General features: G+C 41.2%; 1 protein-coding gene across 4 annotated transcripts in view; it reads left to right on the forward strand.

Moving 5' to 3' along the window:
• Positions 1 to 5,068: 5,068 nt before the first annotated feature.
• The window catches only part of SPP2 (secreted phosphoprotein 2), a 28,510-nt gene continuing 10,132 nt past the window's right edge, over positions 5,069 to 23,446 (forward strand). For 3 of the 4 annotated variants that reach the window (XM_077152073.1, XM_077152074.1, XM_077152072.1), the window contains exons 1-7: positions 5,069 to 5,246; positions 5,341 to 5,465; positions 11,038 to 11,160; positions 12,362 to 12,469; positions 16,539 to 16,593; positions 17,319 to 17,369; positions 19,663 to 19,758. In XM_077152073.1, the coding sequence (XP_077008188.1) occupies positions 5,192 to 5,246; positions 5,341 to 5,465; positions 11,038 to 11,160; positions 12,362 to 12,469; positions 16,539 to 16,593; positions 17,319 to 17,369; positions 19,663 to 19,748 (603 nt within the window). In that variant the 5' untranslated portion in view covers positions 5,069 to 5,191 and the 3' untranslated portion in view covers positions 19,749 to 19,758. The remainder of the gene's footprint in view (positions 5,247 to 5,340; positions 5,466 to 11,037; positions 11,161 to 12,361; positions 12,470 to 16,538; positions 16,594 to 17,318; positions 17,370 to 19,662; positions 19,759 to 23,446) is intronic. The other variant, XM_077152075.1, reaches the window with a different exon arrangement.

Here is a 23,446-nt window from a genome sequence, read left to right on the forward strand (position 1 = left end):
ATTAAAATTAATTCCAAATGGACTAAACACTTGAACATAAAAGGAAAATCTTAACATCTCAGTGAGCATCTAAATGACCCTAGGGTGAAGAGAGACCTTCTAAAGATGAAACTAGAAACCAAAACCAAATTGATCGGTTTTAAAACAAAAATTAATTTTCCTACAGGACATAAAACACCAGAAACAAAGTAAAAAATAAATGAAAAAAAATTGGGGAAAAGCATTTAGGATATAATTAACAAAGGTTCTACTTTTAATATAAAAAGCACTAATACATTTAGCTTAAAAAATACAGTAGGAAATATGAGAAAATGGACAATTTACTAATAAGGAATTACAGGTTGACAAAACACTAAAAAGGCTGACTTCAGTAATGATGAAAGAAGGGGAAATTAAAACACTAATGAGTTGCATGTGTGTCTCTCTGTGTGTAATGGATTTTTTTTTAATTCAATTGGCAAGATTATAAAGAATTATATATTGGCTTATAAGATGTGGAGAACTAGTGCTCAAACACATGCAGGTTCTTCTGACCCTCATTTAGGAGGGAAAGCAAATGTTAGAGTCTACTGTTTCTCAAGGTATTTTCTAGTCCCTTCAGCTACTTAAGAAAGTGTGGCTCCTAGAATTTGGGGAATGACCCCTCTCTGAAAGAATCAATGCATATATGAACATTAAGGGCCAAGAAGTTCTGTCCTGAAGAAACTTCTCCACCTTTGCTTCACCCGAGGATTCCTGAACTTATTGGACCACAGAACTGTTTCGTACTTTTTTTTTAACTGAAGTTTACCTTCTGCTTAACTAGTTTCTGAAGACCACCAGGCAGTAGAGCTGCCTCTGAATTTTATTTGCCTCTGAGATAACTAAAGTCCATAGTCTTTGAGCTGCCCAGGGTCTCCAGGCAAGTGAATGGGAAATCACGATAAAGCTCTCGGTTGCTGATTCAAAGTTTCTCCTCCACACCAGAGTTTCTTAACATCAGCACTATTGATGTTTTGGACCAGATGATCCTTTCTTGTGCATTGTAGGATTGTTAGCAATATACCTGCCCTCTACCTCCTAGATTTCAGTACCCATCCTCTCCCTTCTTGGTTATGACAATCAAATTGTCTCAGCCTTGCCAGCCATCCTCTGGGTTGGGCACTCCTGGTTGGGAACCATCACTCTACACTAGAGGTTCTCAAACTTGAGCTTGCGTAGCAATCACCAGGGAGAATTGTGAAAACACGGCTGGCTGGGCCTCCTCCCCTGAGTGTCTGATGCTGTAGGTCTGAGGTGGGGCTTCAGAATTTACATTTCCCAAGTTCCCGGGTAGGGCTGATGCTGCTGGTCTGGGAATCACACTTTGAGAACCACTGCTCGAGATGATTTTGCTTGCAAATAAGCATGACATCCATCCCTATAAGATAAATGTAACATTAGCATCGACATGGCAAGAACATGGAAAAGTTAGGACTATAAGCCAATGAGGTGCATCATGACAGTGGAACTTGGCAGTTTAGAGACCCCGCTATTATGAGAACTTAGAAGGGATATACAGAATTTGTTGGTTTATGGATCAGATGAAAATTTAGTCTAAATTTAGTTATTTTTCTCAAATAATGTTACCATAAAGATGACCAAAATAACAAGAAATAATCTTAAGAGGAACAGTAAAGATGAAAGCAATTAGTTCTGATATGGATCTTCCTATCTGTATTCATGATGAATTTTATGTGAATGCCCAGGGGTTATGTTAAAATATATCTATAATAATAAAAGCCTATACTACTCTCTTCACTAGTGCCACACAATTTTTTTAATTAGTTAAAAAAAATTTTTAAAATACCAAACGCAAACATTCTTAACTTTTGATCGTTCCATTCTACGTATATAATCAGTAATTCACAATATCATCACATAGTTGCATATTCATCATCTCGATCATTTCTTCAAACATTTGCATCTATTCAGAAAAAGAAAACAGAAAAAAATTCATACATACAATACCCCTTACCCCTCCCCTTCTCCACATCATTTTTAATACCTTAACTAAATACTTTTTTGTTGGAATGCAGAAAACCACTGGAATTAATGCTGTACACATTTCTGTAGATTGGAAGGAGAATAATGAAAGAAATCATAGGGCCTGAGTGTCGATGATTAGTTTGTATTTAATCATTTAGATTTACCAGGCATGGAAGAACTTGGCTCAGGCATTTTTAGAATACTGCTTTTTAGCACTTAGCAGTGCCTTCTCCACATGCTCAGTGCCAATGTGTAATTGTAGCCAAGAGAATTTGAGAAATAAAATGATCTATCCCTGCACCAGCCAGCTACAAACAAAATCAACAGCTCTATGCTGGCAACATTCTTTTACCGTTGTCTCCTTAATCTTCTCTAGTCTTTTGCAATTACTTTTATTATTACTGCTCATTTAATGAGAACATGGAGTTTGGGGCCAGATGTTGCCACTAGTTAAATATGGAAGGCTTACATGGACTTGAGTTCAAAGAAGGTTAAAAGTATTAAACCTTTTAATACCTTAAAGAAGGTTAAAAGAATTACAAATTTTAGTGGTCATCACCTCATAGCACACGGCTCTGTGTACTTGTTACACAACAGAAATTAGTGCAGGCTTCAAACATAAAGACTTGGATTAAGAAGCAGAGAGACCAAGTGTGTGTGTTCATCTCCTCATGCAACAACTATCTCATTGCATTCCCATCTGGATGCTGAGGTGGAACATGAATAAGACACACGTGGTCCCTGCCTCGTGGGGCAGTGTACTAGGCAAGGAAGACACCGTCACGTGAACAAGCCTGGTCATTGCACACTGTGAAAAGTGTTAGAGAAGTAGGCAGCGGAGGGCTGACATGCAGGGCTGGATCCATGTTAATTAGACAGACTGGCCAGGGATGCACTCTGAGGAGGTTCTATTCAAGTCAAGAGGAGGATGGGCAGGAGCTGACTCTTGAGGCATGCCATCCTTGTTGGAAGGAATAGCATGTGCAAATGTCCTGAGATGGGAAAGGTCTGGGGTCCCCTGTGAGGCTGGAACCTGGAGACGAAAGGAGGTGACCCCGATAAGGCAGGTGAGTGACTCAAAGCTGCTGGACCCAGAATCACATTTGAGTGGTGCCAGTGGGCACTTAAGCATCGGGATTATCCAGGAACTTTTAATAAACTTTTGTCCCAAAGTGCTGATGAGCAAGTCCTTGGAAAGAACTGCTTTTGGCTCAGGGCAGAAAATATTTATTTATGGGAGCACCGTGATCCAGATGGGGTATGAGGCCATCAGAAGCATGGCCTTGACCCTCTGCAAAGACAGGCAAAACAGAGGTGAAATTGTGATTAGTCAAGTCACCTTATGTGCTACAAAGTAGTTTTAAATTTCCATCATTGCACTTCCTGTGGGGCACATCTGTTGTCTATGTAGCATCATCATTTCCTCTTCCTCCTTCTTCTCTTTCTCCTTCCTTTGGTGGCAATGCCAGACCTGCTGCTGGCAAACCTTCCCAGCCTCCTTCCAGTCCTAGGGGAAATGGCAGCAGTCCACTCCCAATGGTTTCTTCTTTTCTTTCCTCCCAGGCAGAGTCTCCTTTCCTCCGGTTGGATGCTTCTCTCTCTGCAAAGGCCTAGTTTAAAGAGGCACATGACCGCCTGGGAACTGAGATTCTGAGGAGTGGGCCAACGTGGGAAGCAGACCTTTTGACCTTCAGGCTAAACCCTGAGACAGTGACCCAGAACACTGGGTCACGGAGCTCTTGCGGAACACCGCAGGTGGCTCGTCTCCTACAAGGAAGCTGAGAAGGGTGAAAGGGCTGGGGCTGGAATGTGCTATTCTTTGAAGAGATTTCACAGATAAACAATTTAGCTTAAAAGGTTTTGCATTTTCTTGTATTTTATATATTGGCATAATTGCAATTAACATTAAAGATTAACTTAATGTTATTTCCTCCTGCCTTTGGAAGTAACCACTAATAAATAGCCGGAGCAAAACTAGCAAAGGGCTCTTGGCTCTAGAAGTTCAAGAGTCTCCTGCTCCCATTTTTAGAAATCTGTGTCTGTCTTAATTCTTGCGTCGCCCTGTCAGCAACAAGCCAACTGCCACGAATCCCACCCACCATCTCCACGAAGTCTTTCTACAGGCCCCTTCTGCATTCTTACAGTGACTTATCTTCCTTTATTGACACTTACATTTGTTTTGTATAAACAGAGGGCACTGGATAATTAGTTCATTTAAATCCTCTCCAGATCTTTTGCCTTTCGCATGACACAAGCCAAAACATATTTTTTATTAAATTGAATTCTTACTAGTAGGTATCATCTATAAGGCATTGATTTGCCCAACAATCTTCTGAGGGCTTGATAGCTAATCCCCATATCTAACCAGTTATGCCCATTTTATGGATGACGACATTGAGTCCATATCCAAGGGCACATACCTGGTCAGTGGTGGAGTCACAGCTCCCATCTAGACCTTGCTGAACCACACACAATGCTGCTTCTTATGAGTGAGTTTGGAGAATGGAAACACAATGATTTACACTTAACCCAAATTGTATTTACTACAAAGTAATCTCTTGTGATGATTTCTAAATGACCTTGGGATCTTATAGTGCATGAAAATCATCACTATGCAAATACATTATTCTTACCCAGGTGCAGCACAAATACGTGCATTAACAGAGAAGGTTGGTTGACAGGATGCACACGTACTTGCTTGGAAGGTTTAGGTCCGATTGTTATAGTCTTGTCTTCAAATTCATCATTTCCAAAAAGATCTTGAAATAATCACACAATTTTCACAAGCAGTCAACTGCAAGCTCTTTAGGAACCAAAGAAGGAACTAAACTGGCAACAATTTAGAATTAACCATTTTGTTGAACGTAAGATTGCATCCCCTCTCCCAAAAGGATGAAATCGAAATAAACAATCTCCCAGCCTCTTGCTCTCTTTTGCTGTGGGGTAAAGTCCCGTGTTGAGGTCTAAACTTCCAAAGTGGCCTCAAACTGGAACCTTTCCATACAAAAAAACGGGCAGTAAATATTGACGCTCATGTCAATCTGTTTCTGATTGAGCAAAAGAGAGCGCAGCAGGTCACATTTGATACTGAGAGCTCCTGACAAGAGGACTCATCATTCCTCAACCCATATAGAGACAATCTCTCTGGCCCTGAATTAAGGCAATTCATCCCAGGCTGGAGAATATGATGAAGATATTGACCTTGCTTGTTCTGGCAGCAAACTACTGGCCTTGCTCAGGTAAGGAGCTGAACGGCAGAACCACCTTCCTGGGAGGATGCAGCGCTCCCCAGCATGCTTCGTGTCTCACTGCGGCCCATGTCTCGGTGTCCAGGCTTCCCTGTGTACGACTACGATCCGTCCTCTGGGAGGGAAGCCCTGGGTGCTGCGGTGGCCAAAGTGAATTCCCAGTCGCTGAGTCCATACCTGTTCCGGGCGTTCAGAAGCTCCATCAAAAGGGTAAGTGCACCTATGAAGTCTTCTCTAATTCTCTTTCCTGTCCTCCTTTTTGCCACTTTGTTGGATATGTTTTTTTTTTTTTTTCAATTTAAAAAGATGATAGCTAGCAATCTCTTGCATGCTCTTGGCTAGGGAGGGATTTAATCACAATTATTGTCACCAGGCTCTCAAAGCTTCTGATGCCTGATTCTTCTGCTAGATGCCTCCTTCTAGCCTCATCGCTTATTTCCAGACATTGCTTTCTGTTTTTGAATCCAAAGTCCTCATGGTTCCTTTTGGGGTGTTTTATTAAGAACTGTTCATTGGAAATGTACAGTGTTTAAACTTAGCAGTGCTGCTCCTTATGCATACAGGAAATACACTCTAGCTTTTCAGCCAAAGCAGCCCAGCTTCCTTTGCTAATTTGATAATATCCTGTTTCCTGTTAGCCTTGGGAAATAGGAAAAGGTGAATTTTCTGAGGCAACCAGTGGCTGTCGGTGAGAGGCAAAGAAAGAAATGTCCTTCAGTGGAAAGAGAAACGGGGACAGTCAGCTGTCGCCTGCTTTCCTGTTCCCCAGGTGATTTTGTCAGCCTAGTGATCCTCTTAATGAGGCTGTCTTGGAAGGGAGGAGCAGAAGTGCCCTCAAGCTAGTCTCGGTTCAGGTGCAAATGGGAGAGAGTATGCCAAGACAGGTGTCCTAGGAATGAAAGCTGCTGTGCGGCCAGGCCTTGTGGGAGCTGGGGCATGCTGTGCCAGGTCAAGTGGGAGCTGGAGGGGGATGGGTCCTGGCCAACAATGCAGGCAGAGGCTGCTCCATTGCAGAGGCCAGCAGGTCACAGTTCTTCCTCTCTGCCTAGCTGCTGGCCTCTCCTGCTCCTTCTGGGTACCTGCCTAGTTTGCCTTTAGCATGTTCATGCTCCCACTTTGAAGAGTACAGGGCTCATGGTTTGAGGCCCACCCTCTCCAAATACATTTTCATCTTGAGCCTTCTTCTTCATAAACTGGCGCAGCTTCTCACTTCCAGATTCCCAGAAAAGTAATCTAATTGCCCCAGTTGTCCTTTCCAATTAGGCCATAGGTCACTAAGGCTGCGCCTTAGTTAGATGCTGTGAACCACACTGTGGATAGTGTGGGGGGAGGCACTACAGGGTACGTGTAGCCAGCTACTTGGCCAGAGGTTGACTTCCTTCTGAAAATGTGCTGGGCTGGAATAAAGAAAGCCCTTCCTTGCACCCTGGTTGTTTTGGCTTCCACTTTTTACACTTAAGGACATTCACTTTGGGTGCAGTAGACTCGATGCACTCTTGCCCAGTTTGCAGATGAACAGCTTAGATTTACCTATTGTTTAGTAATTGCTCACTACCTACAGAAAAGAGCAGGTATTTAATTAAATGGACAAGAGCTTGAGGACAGTTACTGAGACCACGGAAACCTGGTCAGCAGAATTGAGCCAGCATGAGGGAAAGCCACCGAAGACCTGGGTCAGCTGGCTGGCCATCTTGGTATGGACACAGAAAGCTGGGTTCAGATGCACATGCAACTATGACTGAACACACTTATATATTTGGGTGTGTGTGTGTGATCCTGAATGATTGCATGCATGAAAAGATGCCGCTACACCTCTTGTGCACTGCTCTTCCATCCGGAAGTCCGCCAGTTCTTGTTTCTCCCAGTCATTTCTGATTATTCAAATTCATTGGTCAAGCTACACTGACTGCTGCCTCTGCCATGGGGCCTTCTTTGTCTTCCCATCAGAGAGGATTTTCTCCTTCTTTGAACTGAACTGTCAATTTGAGCTCTCCTCTTGGGAGTGTTTCACATTTTGCTGTATGTTGTACCTGTTGGCCAGGCCTTCCACAAAGATATGGATGGCCCTGAATGTGCCAACCCTCCACATATTAGTAGACATGGGAGATATGCTAGGAGCAGAATCCTCAGGAGAGAGATGAGAGGACAGCTCACTGGAACTAAAAGGACGAAACAATTCACGAAAGGAGCAAAACAGATGACTAGGAAACATTGGGAAAGAAAAAAATCCCCACCTTCGCTAATAGCCAAAACATCGAAATTAAAATAACAGTGAAAAAGAAATCTCATACTTGCTAGAGAGTGTGTAAAGTGGTAAAATTATCCTTGGAAAGCAATGTGGAAACATATGCTCAACATGTTCATAACCTTTGATCTCATAGATTCACTTCTAGGAATATGTGAAAGGAACTAGATGGTTAGGTCATGTTTATTTTTGTGGGGGTGTTGTGGTAATGTTCAGTGGACTTAGGGAGGGGGGTCAGGCTCTTTGACTTTATTCCTGAGCTTGCTTAATAAGACCAGGGGTTCTTGACCCTGGTTGCACATTCAACTCACCTGGGGATCTTTACATCTTCCTGGCGTCCAGGAGGGCGGCTGGGCTAATTAAATCTGATTCTCTGCGGGTGCCATGCCTGGAGCCTTCAATGTTCTCTTGGGGCTTCCAACTGGCAGTCAGTCAGCCTTGAGAACCTCTCCATTTTCCAGCAGACCTGGATCAAATACTCTTGCAATTGTTACTGCAAACCACTTACCTATTGCACTCCAAGTAGAAGAAATGGTGGGGAAGAGTGCAGCAACGTGACTTCAGCAATGGTGGTTTCCTTGCTCCAACTGTGAAATTAGGGGGACTCTGAATGTTCCCTCAGTGGACACAAGGAGAAGAGAAAGGCTGGCAGGCCTGGTGCCACGATGAGGAGAGCAGTAGGCTGTTCTCTGAAGGCTCAGATCCAATGGGGGTCAGGGGAGAGGAATGGAAGGAGGCAGAGGGAGAGAGAAATACCAAACAAAAGCAGTGGGTTCTCTGCCCGATGTGCATAACAGCCAATCTCCGAAGAGAGAAAGAGTTTATTGCTAGGTGTGAAGCAGGAGAGCAGGTGATCTTTGGGCCTAAAAATCTGTCTCCCTAAACTGAAGTAACTGTTAGTTTCATAGTATCAAAAGATGGGCAGGTTTTAGGATAATGAGCACAATGGCTTGAGATGACGAAGTTAGAGATGGTTGGTTCTGGGCTGACTTCATTAATAAGCATTAGGGGCTGTCTTTAGTGATAATAAGACTCTAATGCTGAAAACAGGATAAAGAGGTATCCCTGAGCATCAGTCATAAGGTTTTCACTATCACAAGATAAAGGCTGGATAGTTATACAATCATCATCAAAGATCAAGGTAACTGGGTTACAGTTCAGAAATTGCAGGCATTTTCCTCTGGCTATTCTAATACATTAGAAAATAAAAGAAATATCTATAAAATGATTCAGCAATCATAATCATTTCTTAAATCCTAATTTCTCCATTGTAAGAGGGGGGAGAGAGAGAGAGACAGAGACAAAGGGAGAAAAAGAGAAGAAGAGAGGAAGAGAAAGAGAGAGAAGACCTCTATATTCTGAAAACCAGTAAAAAAGTGCTTAAAGATGCTAAACAGTTTGCAAAATCTTTTTCTGTTTCAATAAAATTATCTGCACTTCAACAAACATTTTTTAGCTAGGTTTTTCTGTTGGCCGATTTGCTTTTATCAGACTGCTTTAAGGTTGGTATCTGAAGTGTGTCTGGGTGAAGACCCCCAGACAGTGTGCTCCAGTGGATGGAAGAGAGGGTCATTTAAAAAACTCATTTAATAACCATGCTCTTAAAGCTCATAAGTGAATGAGGCAGTGAATAACAGCAAGACAGAGTTTTAGTCCTGCCTGTTTTTGGAAGACTCTATATATCAGCACGCCTTGTCCTGCGTTAGAAGGAGACATGGCTTGCCACTTACTTGCAAAGGAGAGTTTTCTACAGGTAACTATCACACGTGTAAGTGGTCTGTGCCCTCCCGGGGAGGGTGCTGCCACCATCTCTCTCCTCACTGGGCAGTAGGTTGAGAACGTTGCTGCCTCTAATTGACCACAAGGTGGTCTCAGCTTCTCAAAGTGAAGAGGTGATTTGGAGCCCAGGTGATTGCCAGGTAGTCAGCACCTAGCCCCCCACCTGGCCTCCCAACCTCCATCTTGTCTCTGCCCCCAACCTGGTTTTGCAGCAACTGTGGTCATTCTGATAGTATCTCTTAAAACCCTCTCACAGCTTCTCATTGTACTGAGAGGGCTCTCCAATATCCTGAGTATGAGTCCACAGATTATATGATTGTTTCCCTCTCCCACCCCATTGGGCCAGCATCATCATGTGCATCTTTCTCCCTTGGTCATTTTCCTCTAGTCACAACAGCCAGACTTGCACCTGCCCCAGGACATTGGCTCTGCTTTTCTCTCACATGATGGGCTCATTCTCATTTTTCAAGTCTCAGTTTTAATTCCCTTCCTTAGCAAAGATGTCCATGGCACTTTCTCTAAAAAGGCAGCTTTCTCTGTCCACCCCAGTTACCATCTTTGTTTGTTTTTTCCTTCATAATATCATAACTACCTGGAATCATCTTGTGTATTTTTTGTTAACCTGTTTACTGTCTGGGTGCCCAGACTGAGCTCTAAGCTGCATGGAGTTTTCCTTGCTGTAATTCTGGTGCTGGATACACAAGGGACACTCAATAAATCAACAAGATTTCCATGTCATCAGAACTTCACAAATACAACAGGAAGTTTAGAATGTTCCTCAAGGATCAGACCTTGGTGCAAAGGGGTAGAAAAGTCATGTAAACTCAAGTACAGAGCAGAAAAGATCCAGCAGAGAGCAGGGGTTGGATCACATTTTACACAAAGATGTACTCATCATTTAATAACTTATTTCAGGAATCACTAAGAAATTATGGTGACTTATTTTTAAGAAATGGCACTCAAACATGTAAAAATGTGAATCATTGGAGATAACACCTGCTTTGGTGTTTGGCCACTCAAACCCTAGTACCAATCTTGTCAGTAAAGTATGCTATGACTTTGGTAAACCACTTTTTTCCTCTGGTCTGTAGCAGGCAGGCCTCCCCCTCTTTCTGATTTAGCTGTGCTCTCTGTGGAAAATCCTGAACCCCCCTCCCCTGGTCTTCAGGAACTGGTGAAAATGCACATAGGCAAGATAAGATATTCCTGGGGTGGGGGCCCCTCAACAGTCTATAAGCCCTGGGCCATTCTCAACTTAAATCTGCCAGTTGTTTACCTTGTCTTTAACATGTCGTACAGTCTATAAGCCTTGGGCCATTCTCCACTTAAATCCGCCAATTGTTTACCTTGTCTTTAACATATTGTACAGTCTATAAAAGCTAAGGTTGCCTTTTGTTCGAGGCTCAGACTTTCGAGGTGACTCGGCTGGGCCCTGTGCACACGAGCTAATAAATCACTTGCTTCCTGAAACTGTGGTCCCTTAGTCTCAGCCTGCTCTAGTTTCGTGGAACGTTCCTGGAGGCCTGCGACCTCAATCCTGGTTTTCGTGCTACAGGTCTTTCATGTTTCATCAGTAGGATGAAGGCATTGAACTAGGTGTTTGCTAAGATAATTTCTAGCTTTAATGGTGGACGGCCTTGCAAATATTTCTTCGTTGGGCATGGAGAAACATTTCTTCGTTGGGCATGGAGAAACATTTCTAGCATTGTGAACTTCAGAAACTCACCTACCGCAAACTTAACACTTGATGTTTTGAAGGTCAATGTCTTGGATGAAGACACCTTGAGCATGGATTTAGAATTCAGCATTCGAGAAACTACTTGCAGGAGAGATTCTGGAGAAGATCCTTCTACCTGTGACTTCCAGAGGGGTTACTTTGCGGTAAGTGTGGTGGCAAAGTCCCCGTCCCTGGAACCCAGTGGAAGGAAGGGAGGCGCCTTCCTCCATGGCCTGTGGCTGCCCTGAGCCCTGCAGGAGCTGGTGGCTGCCAGCGGTGTGGACGCCAGGCTCCCCAGGAGGACCAGCTTGGGGCTTGGTGGCTGAGAAGTTGAGCTCTGGGGTCTGTGCCCCAGGCTGATCCTGGCAAAGGGTTTGACACCTCCTTTGTCAAACACTTGGCCTCGTTTCACCCTCTTTAAAATGGGAATAATGGTGGTTCCAGGCAAAATGAATACAAAGGGGCCAACACCAAAGAGCAAGCTCAGAAACTTTTCACATCCCATTAGGATGAACTCTAAACAGCAGCTGTGTTCCTAGCCCGCCTGTGTGCCTGTGTTATTTCGTAGTTAACTGTTATAAAATGCTCACTTTGCATCCCCAGAACATGAAGGACTGGGGGCTTGATCTCCTCCTGGAAGGTGCCTTTTAGGGGCTGCCTGGATTGGGATGAGCAGAATTGTGTGATGGAGCAGCTGGATAGCGACTCAGGCAGGAGCAAGCAATAGTTTAGTGACAAAATTGGAACTAGAATCTAGGTGTCCAAACTCTAAAACAAGTATTGTTGCTAATTCACATTTACATGTGTCTAAGTGTCATCTGCCCTGGGGACTCAATCCACATCCAAGGGGCAGGAATTCCTTATTTGTTTTCCAAAGTGTTTACATTCCAGTGCCTGAGTTCTGCTGCTTTATCAGTAGGGTCATTCTACAATGCTACTATTGTGAAAAGGTGACTCTTTTTGTTATTTGTTTCATGAAACCCTTCATCGTGACTCTGTACCCACTCCAAAGCGTCACAACCATCTATTACAAAGGGAAGAAAACAAAACCCTCCTGGGCTCTTATCGTTTCTTTCTGCACAAATGGGAAACAATTCAAGGAAGCCTGCTTGGTGCTTATGAACAGAAAGTTCATTTTCCCCAGACACTTGTAATGTATTAAATGCCAAAGAGATCTGTAAATATTTCATTAGTTTCTGCTTAGCTCTTGAGAAGTTTTTATTCTGGAAAAACCAAGTCATCTGTAAATTTTTCCTTTCTGTATCATTTCCCTCCCAAACCCCCCAGTGTGGCTTGATTTCTTGGAAAGACCTTAACCCTTCTTACGAGTCTCTGAAGATAAACTCGTTGCTTTCTCTTTTGCAGCCAGCAGCCGTTTGCAGAAGCACAGTGCGGATTTCTGCCCACCAGGTGCAGGGTGTATGGGTTCGCTGCCACTTCTCCTCCAGCTCCGAGTCTGACAGCAGCGAAGAGGTAGGACCTGGATCTCCTCGGGGTCAGCGCTGTGAGGGTCTGGATGGGTCTGGACAAGCAGAGAGTGGAATGGAGAAGGTGGGTGGTCACTCGGGCATGGGCAAGCTAAGCTCTACCTACTTGGCTGGGTTCTCCCCGTTCCCACAATCTCCTTTTCAACCCCCTACTATGTCCAGTCTCTTCTCTCGATCCTGCTCTCTCCCACTTTGGGACAGGGGCCTGAAGCAACGATTAGCAAACCTTCAAAGCTTTGGATCTAAGCGTGGGGTGCATTGGCACTGTGGGTTGGTGGAATTAAGCCAGGTGTGTCTGTCGAGCCTGTGCATGCATTCCTGGTCAGGACAGTTAACCCTCATGAGCAGCTTCTTCATCTGTTAAACAGGAGAAATAAAGACACGTTAGAGATTGTTGAGCGAACTAAGTTGGTGCTCACGAAAGATCTGGTACAGCATCTGGTACTTAATAGATACGGGGTGATGCCAAGCCACTCCTGTTTCCCTCAATCTCAGGGAAACTGAAAATACTATAAAATTAATATTATATAAACTTCCTATTTGAAATTATATTACATATTGATTTGTCTTTTTTGGACTGCTTTCCTTATTAGATTGGGGGCATTTGGTCAGTCCAGGACAACATTTGATGCAAGATTGATGTTCAGTAAATATTTATAGAATAAATAAAAGAAAAGGAAATTGGGGGAGAAATGCTCAAGAATATGACCTGAGGAGAAAGTCCCTTGACTTCACACTAGAGATAACTGTTACATCATTTGTTCATTCATAACAAGATATTATTCTTCATTGTTATTTAAAAATGCTTCTGCTGTTACATGGTTGAATCTGCCCAATAATTTATTTCTCTGCCCTTTATAGTTTTCTTCAAACATTTAAGATTTAATTCTGCGGTGAAAATAACATTCAGAGAGTATAAAATTTCAACTTCAAGAAATAAACATAAAAGTTAATGTTCCCATAATATGAACATATCCACATCTAAATTTTGTTTTTTTTTGGTGTGGAAGTCCCTTTTAACATTAAGAAGTAGTGAAACTAATGTACTGAGGAGTGCCTGCCATAGGGAACAGAGCAAGGAGAACGCTACATGTGTTACTATCAGCTTCTCCACTGAAATTTCTATCAGGCACAGTTGTATGGATTCAAGTTTTCACACTGGCAACTTTTGAGGGTTGATCCCTAGGTGGTCTCCAAGCTTACCGTGGAGCCGTACTTTAAGGTTCCTATTTTTTCTGGAGCTAGGGCAGGTATCAAGAGCTTACTTTTCTAGACCTCATAAAAATATCTAGGAAGTCAGGTATATTTCACAGTTAATAAACACACACGCGTGCACACGTACATATACTCACAGCTCAACTAACGCAAAAAATGGCAAGGACCAAGCATACCATTTCACAAATATTTTATTAGTATTGGCTTTGTGATTGATATGAAAGGAGCTAGGAGATAGTAGGGAGCACAAAAAGTGGAGTCCCAGCTCTTGTGGAGTGGGCTGGTCTAGGGGGAGGCGTCCATTGAACAAGAGTTACCCTGCCTCTTGCCAAGTGCAGGATAAGTCATGTGGGGATGCCCTGGGAGGAGAAGCTGGGTGGAGGGGGGGTGCAGATTTGAATGGATGGAAGTCCATCATGACTGGAAAAGGCACAGGGCAAGGCCTGAGACGAACGAAGGCCAGGTTAAGAAGGACCTTAGGGTCGGTCAAGGATGATGATGGGACAGTTATGGGGTTTCACATAGGAGAAGGTGACACTTTCAGATGAAGAATAGTTGGGAACAAAATACAAGTAGATAAAAGACCCTAGGAGGTTGGCAGAGCAGTTGAGAGAGAGTGAGGGAATGTTCTAGATTTAACAGGAAATGTGGAGAGAAATGTATTCTAGTTGATTCTATTACCTTTAATACAATTGAGATTAATATAATGGATAACCATGTAATTCAGCCCGTCTTCCATCTCTGATTTGGAAAGTTCATTCTGATCTTTTGGCTCAACCCCCAAGTCTGGTGTAGCTTTCTGCTAACTGCATAGTAAGGACCATTTCACTTTCCTCTAGTCCCAAGTTTTGTAAGAAGAAGCTGACATTCAATTAGCCTTTTGAACAAATGAGATTTTAAAATAAACTCTCTGGCTGCTTGTCCTTCTAGATTAAGAAATCATAATGAATAAGAAAAAAGAGAATTGTCCAAATTAAAGAACTCTTGAATTCAAAAGGAAAAGAATAAAGCATATTAAGATTTAAAGTAATTCCTGGAAATTCTAAAATGGGTTTCTTACAGGAAACAGAAAAAACAAAAAGAATGAGAAAACAGCTGTTAACTATTCTAAGTGAAATATATGGTGCAATTAGCAACATAAAAGAGAACAAACTAGGAGGAATCTAGTAATCAAACAAATCATTGTTGGAAGCAGGAAATAGTAGAAATAAAACTAGAAAAAAGAGTAATGAAAATAAAAATCCCTTGAAGAACATATATAGATGTAGAAGAATTTCCAGAGAATGAAACATAACATAAAGAAAGATGGCAGCCATGGAAAATAGGCCAAAGGTCCAAATTATGAGTAATGAGGACTCAGAACAAATGGAAAATAACTGATAAGGCCATAATGAGAGAAAACGTCCCAGACCAGAAACAATTTGAATTTTCCACTGTGTAAATTTTGTCTCTCTTTGAACTATTTATCAGCCAGGACTCTTGTGGTTTCAAAAGATAGAAATCCAACTAAAAGTAGTCTAAACCAAAGAAGGATAATTTACTGAATCACATTCCCAGAAAGGAAAGGGAGGAGCTGGTCTCATGAACGACTCAATTCAGGAACTTCAAAGTTTCTGTGCCATATTCATTCTCATTTACTACTCCAGATTCATATTTTATCCTCTGAGTTAGGAGAGTGGTTTCCTCTAGGCCAGGTAGAGAAATCTCTTGCTATTAGTCTAATTGGCCTATCTTAAGTTATATGCATCCTCTTTTTTTAAAATAAAAAATATATTTATATTTATATTATAAATTGAGATATAATTCATATGCCATGCAACTCACTCTTTTAAAGTGAACAATTCACTGTTTTTTAGCATAATTCACAGGGTTGTATAACATCACCACTATCTAAATTTAGAACATTTACATTACCTTGTAAAGAAAGAAGAGTTCTTTATATATTCTGGATATGAGTCCCTTATCAGAGACATGATTAGCAAATATTTTTTCCCGGTCAGGGAGTTTTCTTCTCACTTTGTGCCCTTTTATGCACAGAAGTTTATGTCTAATTTATCTATTTTTCTTTTGCTGTTTGTGCATTTGGTGTCATATCTAAGCAACCATTGCCTAATCCAAGGTCAGAAAGATTTAATCTCATGTTTTCTCCTAAGAATTTTACATTTCATAATTTTGACATTTACGTTTAGGTCTATGATCCATTTTTAATTAATGTTTTGTATTTGTTGTGAGGTAGGGGTCCAACTTCCTTTTTTTTTGCATGTGGCTATTGTCTCAGCACTTTATTGGAATATCTTTGCACATATCCCCACATGGCCCAGTCATGTGATGGGGCCAGGAGACTAACTGATTATTCAAGATAGAGAGGGTAGCAGGTGGGTAGCCAAGACTCCAGGTTATATGCAGCCAACTTACTTTGTGAAATTGCACAGATATTCAGGGATTGCATGAAGATTATTTGTACACACCATTTCCTAACTGAACACATTATGGAGACTTCAGAGAGAAAATCCTCCAAATTTTCACCCAGCCTGCTTGCCCATCCATATAACAAGGCTTTGTCTTTCTGGTTCACAACAACATTTGGGTATGCATTCTGGGTCTAGCAGAATGCTTTTAGCCCATTTAAACTTCATGTAAGTTGTTCTTTCCCACCTGATTTCTTAAACATACATATCTGATGTCATATTCAATGTAATAGAGTGTGTTATGTTGCCCTATTTCATAAAAGTGCATTATATAATACATCAAAATCCTCCAAATAATATTTACATTTTTACAGCATCTTTTTTTTTCTTTCTTACATGTGTTGATACATATGGATGCCTAAAATTATTTAGATGATTTTTGGAGACATTTTAGGATCCTATAAGTGGAGAAACAATGATCCACCAGGTAAGTTGAGATATTTCTTTTTCTTGAAGGAGTTTCATAGTGAAGGTTTTCATTAGTAAGTGTATTTACAACTGGAACTATTTATATAACCTCTAAACAATCATAGTTGTCACAGAAAATATACATTTTCTCTAGCTTTTACTCCTGTCTTAACAGCAGGCAATAATGAAACACCTATTCATTTAGATGTTCTTTGATATTTACAGGATTTTTCCATCATGCTTCCATTTCATGACCCAACACCTCCATCAAATAGCCAAAGCAGATGTTGGTTTTACCCACAGAAAGGGTACCATCACTTGAGCATGTTGTTCAGTCCTGGGTGTACTACCTAAGTTACAAGGTCCAGGTATACAATACTGTGTAGCTGAGAGGAGTGAGACTAAAGCTCATCTGATGGTTCTTGAACTAAACACTGTAATCTTCCAAACATTGACTAGAGCTGACTATCTCATTAGTGTCTTGGTGTGGGGAGGGAAAGTTTTCCTTAATTTCTTCTTGCATGGCCTCATCTTCGAGGTAGGACTGAGTTAGTGTTCTATGGCTAAGGGATCATTTTTTATGATCGTGAGACTCCATCCTATTGGTTTGACAGTGGCAAAACTCTTTAGTGACATTTCCTACTTCCTTGTTTAAGAGGATATTTGTGGCATCATTAATAAAATCACAGAACGTTCTGGAAATGGGGGAAGAGGTCTAGTCTTATGAATGTCCCTATGTTACAGATCTCATTCCTGATGAACTCAGAAGTGAGAAGTTTGATGAATGGACACCTGGTAAGGATTCTATTTTCTTTTGTGGGACACCAACAGAGCCTTTTCTGATCAATGCAGATTCTGTTGGAGCCATTTCATAAGAGTTAAAAGCCTGAAATACAGAATATTTTAAGACAAAATGGAATGAGCTGTACTGCATAAACTTACTTCACAAATGATTAAAAAGTTAACCTGAGGTCATTAACTCATTTAAAAGTTACCAGGAATTGAAATACGAATCTGGCTCATGAAATTAGCATTGACCTTTTTGCCTACCCTTAGTCTGGAGTATTTTTTGAATAGCCCAAACTCTTCTGATCTCTTTGCCATCTGCCCTCAACCATTCTTTTAGGCAAGAGAAAGAAACTAATAGTAATTTTTGTGCCTTCCTTGTGCAGATTCTCATTTAATCATCCCAAAAACTGTAAATAAGCATATTACCTGCTCAAATAGATGAAGAAATGAGCAATAACTCAAACATTAGCTAGTAATATTCAAAATTCTTACTCTGTACCAATTGTTCACACAGATATGCTCCTTCCCATTTTGCAAGTTAGCAAATTGAGGCCTAGTTTCTTTAACTTATCTAAAATTACACAGCTAATGTTGGTTTTTGATCCAATCTGTGAATGGCAAGATAGGAGTTTGAAAAACGGCTCTCAGACTCTAAAGGCTTGCCTTTCCCTCACTCCTTTCCAGAAGAATTGTAAAATTCGTCCTATGTTCATTAACGTAAGTAACAATGATATTAATATTTTATTGAGCCCAATGTCTCATTCTCATTCTCATTTGGCATACTCCAATTTATTTGAATTGCTAGGATTACAATCTGGGGTTTAATTTTAAAAATGTTTAAGTTTTATATTTCTTCCAAGAAGTTGCTTTGGGGGAACAGATGGTTTTTCTAACAACATGACCACTACTGAAAACATTTTTGAACTCTGCTTTTGGAATTGCCTTCAGAATCAGACCATTCCTTTCACTTCAGTGGAGGCAAGCATTTGCCTTTGGATTTGATTTTGGAAATGGCCAGAAGCCTTTTGGAAATAAATCTAATGATTCAAATTAATAACCAATTTGAGTATATTAGTTTTCTATTGCTGTGTATCAAATTACTCCAAAACATCACCACTAAAAACAGCAAACATTTATTATCACACAGTTTCTGAGGGTCAGGATTCTAACAGCAGTGTAGCTGAGGGGTTCTGGCTCAGGTTCTCCACCAAAGTTACCATCAGGGTGTCGACCAGAGTTGTGATATCACCTGAAGGCTCAACTGGGCTGCAGGATCCACTCCCAGGCTCACTGACATGTTGCTGTTGGGCTCCAGTTCTTCGTGGACTGTTGGACTGAGTGCTTGTGTCCTACCATGTCATTTGAATGTCCTTGAAACATAACTGTTGGCTTCTCCAGAGCAAGAGGTCAAGAGAGAAAGAGAGAATGTTCAAGCAAGAGAGCACTTAAGACAGAAGGCACAGTCTTGTGTAACTTAATATCAGAAGTGATAAACTATCACTTCTGCCATACTTTATTGATCACACAGACCAACTCTGGTCCAAGTAAGAGCAGACTATCCAGGGATGTGAACAACAGATGGAGATCACTGGAGGCCAACCCAACTTGGAGGCTGGTTACTCCATTGAACAAATGCCATTGGGGGTAATCAAATAGTGTATGGATATAAATTGACATGAAAGATCCTTTTAAGTGCCTGAGAAGGTGATTCTGGAGCTGAATTCTAAATCTTGAGCCTTGAGGCTTGACAGCATCATTGACACAGATGTACTGTTATCTAAGAATCTGCTCTAAATATACAATTTAATTTAATTCAACAAGTGCATGTGAAGTGCATTGTGTGTGAGAAGCACTGGCAAGACCCCATGGGGGATGAAAAGGTGAATGTGACAGTCCCTGGCCTTGAGGGACTTTCAGGAATGGATGACACAGAGCACATATGGAAATGCACAGTGGGGAGAAGTTAGCAATGAGTTCAGTTGTAATACATTGAAGAGAGAGTGAGGACATATAAGGATATCATGTTTCTCAGGTATTCTCTAGGCAGTATGGGTTCTGGTTATTCTAGTAGCTATTTGCCCCAGGGCTTTGGAGAGCTGAAGAATGAACTCTCTTGCCAGACTCACCTGGGCATCTCTGAGTCTCATGCCCTCAGTCACCAAGGATTGAAGTAGATGTAGCTGTGTTTTCAAAGGCTTCCAAGTACTAATGAGACATCATTTTCAATAGTTTTTAATTATCAAGATGTCTTAGATTTCGATGTGACTGACAGATCTATACATCCCCTTTTGATCTTCAGAGATCACGAGAAGGGCATTTCCTCCTGGAAATAAAAGACACTCAGATGGCTGGTACAGAGAAAGAATACACACTGGCTTTGAGTAACATCTTTGAGGTAAGGGAACACAGTTAAAAACAAGTGTATTTAGAAATAGAAGTTACTTGGAGTGGACATCCTTAAACTAATGCTCTCATACCTCCAAACACCTGCAATAATGTTATTCAGCTCCCATTTCCCATTCCTGCCTTTCTACTCGTTTCCTCCCCTCAGATCCTGCTCCTCAACTGTCTCTTCCATCTCAAACTTTCCCCTGTGGTTTCTTTGCCACAGAGGTGATCAAGTCACTGCATTCTGAGAGCAGACAAACACACAGAACAGCCCTTCCACTGACCGGGCTCCCTCACACCAGCAGCTGCCCTCCCTTCAACCTCCCATTGCTGCCAAGCTTTGTTGCTGAAGACTGCAGGTTTTTAGTGACCTTGGTGATTCAGAGAGAGAAAGGGCTTTATTTCATGGCCATCAAGAAAGGAGACAGGGTAAGAAAAACCTCAGATCTGTCTCCCTCTGTCTGAAGAGCTTAAGATTTTTATGGAATCAAACAAGGGGAGGTGGCTTGTTACCATTACAACAACAACTAAGCTAAAATAGTCATTACAATAATAAATATAAACAACTATAGTAGCATATAAAGGAGTGGGAAGTAATCATTACAAGGACAAGTGTAAACAACTACAGTAGCGTGCAGAGGAGTGGAACTAAGCTGAAGTAACCATTAAAATAACAAGTCTAAACACTGTTGTCAACAGTTACAACTTCTTAACCATGATCATGGTCTATGGCTGCCTCAACCTCTTCACTTTCCATTCACTTTTCTGATTTTTGCAAATTAGATTTTAATTCTTCAAATCTATTAAACCTGCTCTCACTTCCTTTACTTGACCTATAGTTTTAATACTGGGTCCTTAGGCCAATTTTTTCCTTATTCTACAAATTACTCTGTCATCTCCCCCACTTGCCCAACTTTAACTGTCATCGATGTGCAATTATTTCTAAATATGCACCTCTTCCCATAGGCTATCTCAAGATCCAGGGCTTTATATCAGCTGCCTACTGGATCTCATGCACTCCTAAAATTCCAGCAACCTCCTCCCATCCGCCCTTTCTTAATCCAAGCCATCACCATCAACATAATTTGCTAAAGCTAAAAATCTTGAGGGCACCATTGACTCTTCTTCATCCTTTGTCTTCTCCCAACATCCATAGAGATCAAATCTTATTGATTTTACCAACATATTTTCTCTGGAATCTGTCCATCATGTCAATACCATCAGCATGAACTGTTGCCTACATTCTCGCTTCAGCTCCTAGTCCCACACTGTCCACCTGCATGTTGTCCTCAGGTTTATCATTAGACACAGAGAAGACTCTGACCCTTCCCCACTTAGACTGAGACACACTTCAACTGTGAGATAGAGCAGAGTTGTGTAAGAGGCAGACCCTAAGCCAAGAGGAACAGCGGTCTATTTGCACCCAAGGTTTTGGAAAGTTGGAGACCGAGCTCTGGCTTGCTAAACCCACCTGGGCATCTCTGAGTCTCACACCTGTACAAATTCCCAGTCACCAAGGATTGAAGTAGATGTCGCTGTTTTCAAAAACTTCCAAGTACTAATGGGACATCATGAAGGGCCTGTCAAAGGAATCTTTGAATACAACTATAGCTCATGATTCAATGCAAAGTCAGTTTTACACAGAAACATACACACAAGTTAATAATAGAGATTGAAATTTCATGGGCTTTGCAGTTTACACAACACTTACATGCCTTCAGATAAAGTCCAAACTCCCTAACGTGTCCTACAAAGGACTTCATGACCTGGTCCTGCCCATTTCTCTAGCTTTCTCTCTTCCAGCCCTGCCTTGTCTATAAGCTCCAACAGTACAGAAATGTTTGCAGCTCCTCCTGCTGCAAACTCTACCTCAAAAATCTACCTTACTGTTCAGGTCTCAGTTCATAGTAAGACAAATGAACTTACTATTCAGTTGTCATTTCCCTTGGAAGGAGCCTCCTTGGAAGGAAGGCTACGCTGACTAGTATTGACTTCCATCATGAGTCTCCATAGAGTCTTCAACCCAGAGCCCTGCAATTGCTACTTTCCTCTCTGCCTCCAACTCACCTGCCCACCTGACTACCAGACTCCCTGAGAGCAAGGCCCATGGAAATTCCTCCATCATTGTCTTCCCAGTGCCATGCAGGAAGCACACAGGAAGGGTTCAGAAAATATTTTTTGAGCAAATAGTGGAATCTTTCACTTTGTAAAATAATCTTGAGATTGTTTCACACACACACAAAATCAGCTAAGCATAGTATAATGAATGTTTAACACTGTAATTTGAAATAGATCAACTGACATTTTTCTAAAATAGAAGGAAAAATTCACCTGTGAGGCCATACTGGATGGGTATTGTGAGTGGTAGGTTTTCTGTCTAATCTACAGTGCCTCCTAAAAATAAAATCTAACTTCTTACTGAGATCAAGCAACTACTCTTTATGAAGAAATGGACTCATCATGTTTCTTTCTGTTTTTGATAAATGTAAATCATTTCCTTTTACTCTACAAAGCAACCTCAGGGGTGGAAGGGGGGAGAATTCTTAAAGGATTGGCTTTATTTTATAAATAATATGAGTATATTGGATGTGGATGCATATATGAGTTGCAATATAAAACTTGCCATCTGATTTCTATTAATAAGGAAATTGATTGCTTAAAAAGTCTCTTTAAAGCCAGCACAGACCAAAAGTCAATCCCAGTTTTGTCCCTCTCCTCTTGTGACCTTTAACTGGGCAGGTTTCCATGCTATGCTCTAAGCTTCCTAGAATCACAGAATGAAGCTGATAAGATGAGCCCAGGGGTCCAGTGAGGAGGTATATCTGATGGGATCTGGAATCAGCTTGCCTGGTAGAAAGCCTGCTCACCAGCCTAGAGACAATTGTTGAATCCCTTAATTTCTCAGGGCTTAGTTCCTTCAAAGGCTTATTTGAATGCTTGGTTTTGTTCCTGCTAGGGCATGACTTCCTTAAGGATGCATTACCTTATCATTAATTATTTTAATTTAATAATATGTACAACTATTATTAATATCTGTATTAAACTATTAATAACAGTGCTCTTTCTTTGTTTTATATTGCTAAGAACAGTTTATAGACTAAAATAAGGTTCAATAAGATGGGAGGGAAAAAAATGAATGAGTGCATGACCAAAATCAGGATTACTGTTTTCAACTTTGAGTGACATATTTTCCACTGGGGAGCCCTTTGGCTCAGTGGTCATGGCACCCCTAGAGCCTGGCCCAGTTTCTGCAACAACATAGGTGCTGAGCAAGTGTTTTATAAGTTAATAAACACTGTTCTAGAATTCTTTAGGGTTGCTAGAAAACCATGTAATATAGAGGAGATAGCAAAATGTAATATTTAAACATAGAGCTCAGAATTCTTTTCTTATTTGCTACTCTAAAATAGGAAATATAGAAAACCAAGTCTCAACTCTCACATTGAAAGGAATCTATTTGGGAGTCCTATACGTTCTTGATCTATGTAGCTAGAATAGTTCTGAATGTTGAATTACATGGTGTCTTATTTTGCCAATGGTGCTATGACAAATACCACTGAATAGGTCTGCTTAAACAACAGCAATTTATTGTCTCATGATTTTGGAGACTAGAAGTCCAACATGAAGGTATTGGCAGGACTTGCTTTCTCTGGGAGGCTGTAGCATTCCAGCAATCCTCTGCTGTATGGTGATCT

Source organism: Tamandua tetradactyla, chromosome 3 (genome assembly GCF_023851605.1).
Source record: "Tamandua tetradactyla isolate mTamTet1 chromosome 3, mTamTet1.pri, whole genome shotgun sequence".
In the NCBI taxonomy this organism is placed as follows: Eukaryota; Metazoa; Chordata; class Mammalia; order Pilosa; family Myrmecophagidae; genus Tamandua; species Tamandua tetradactyla.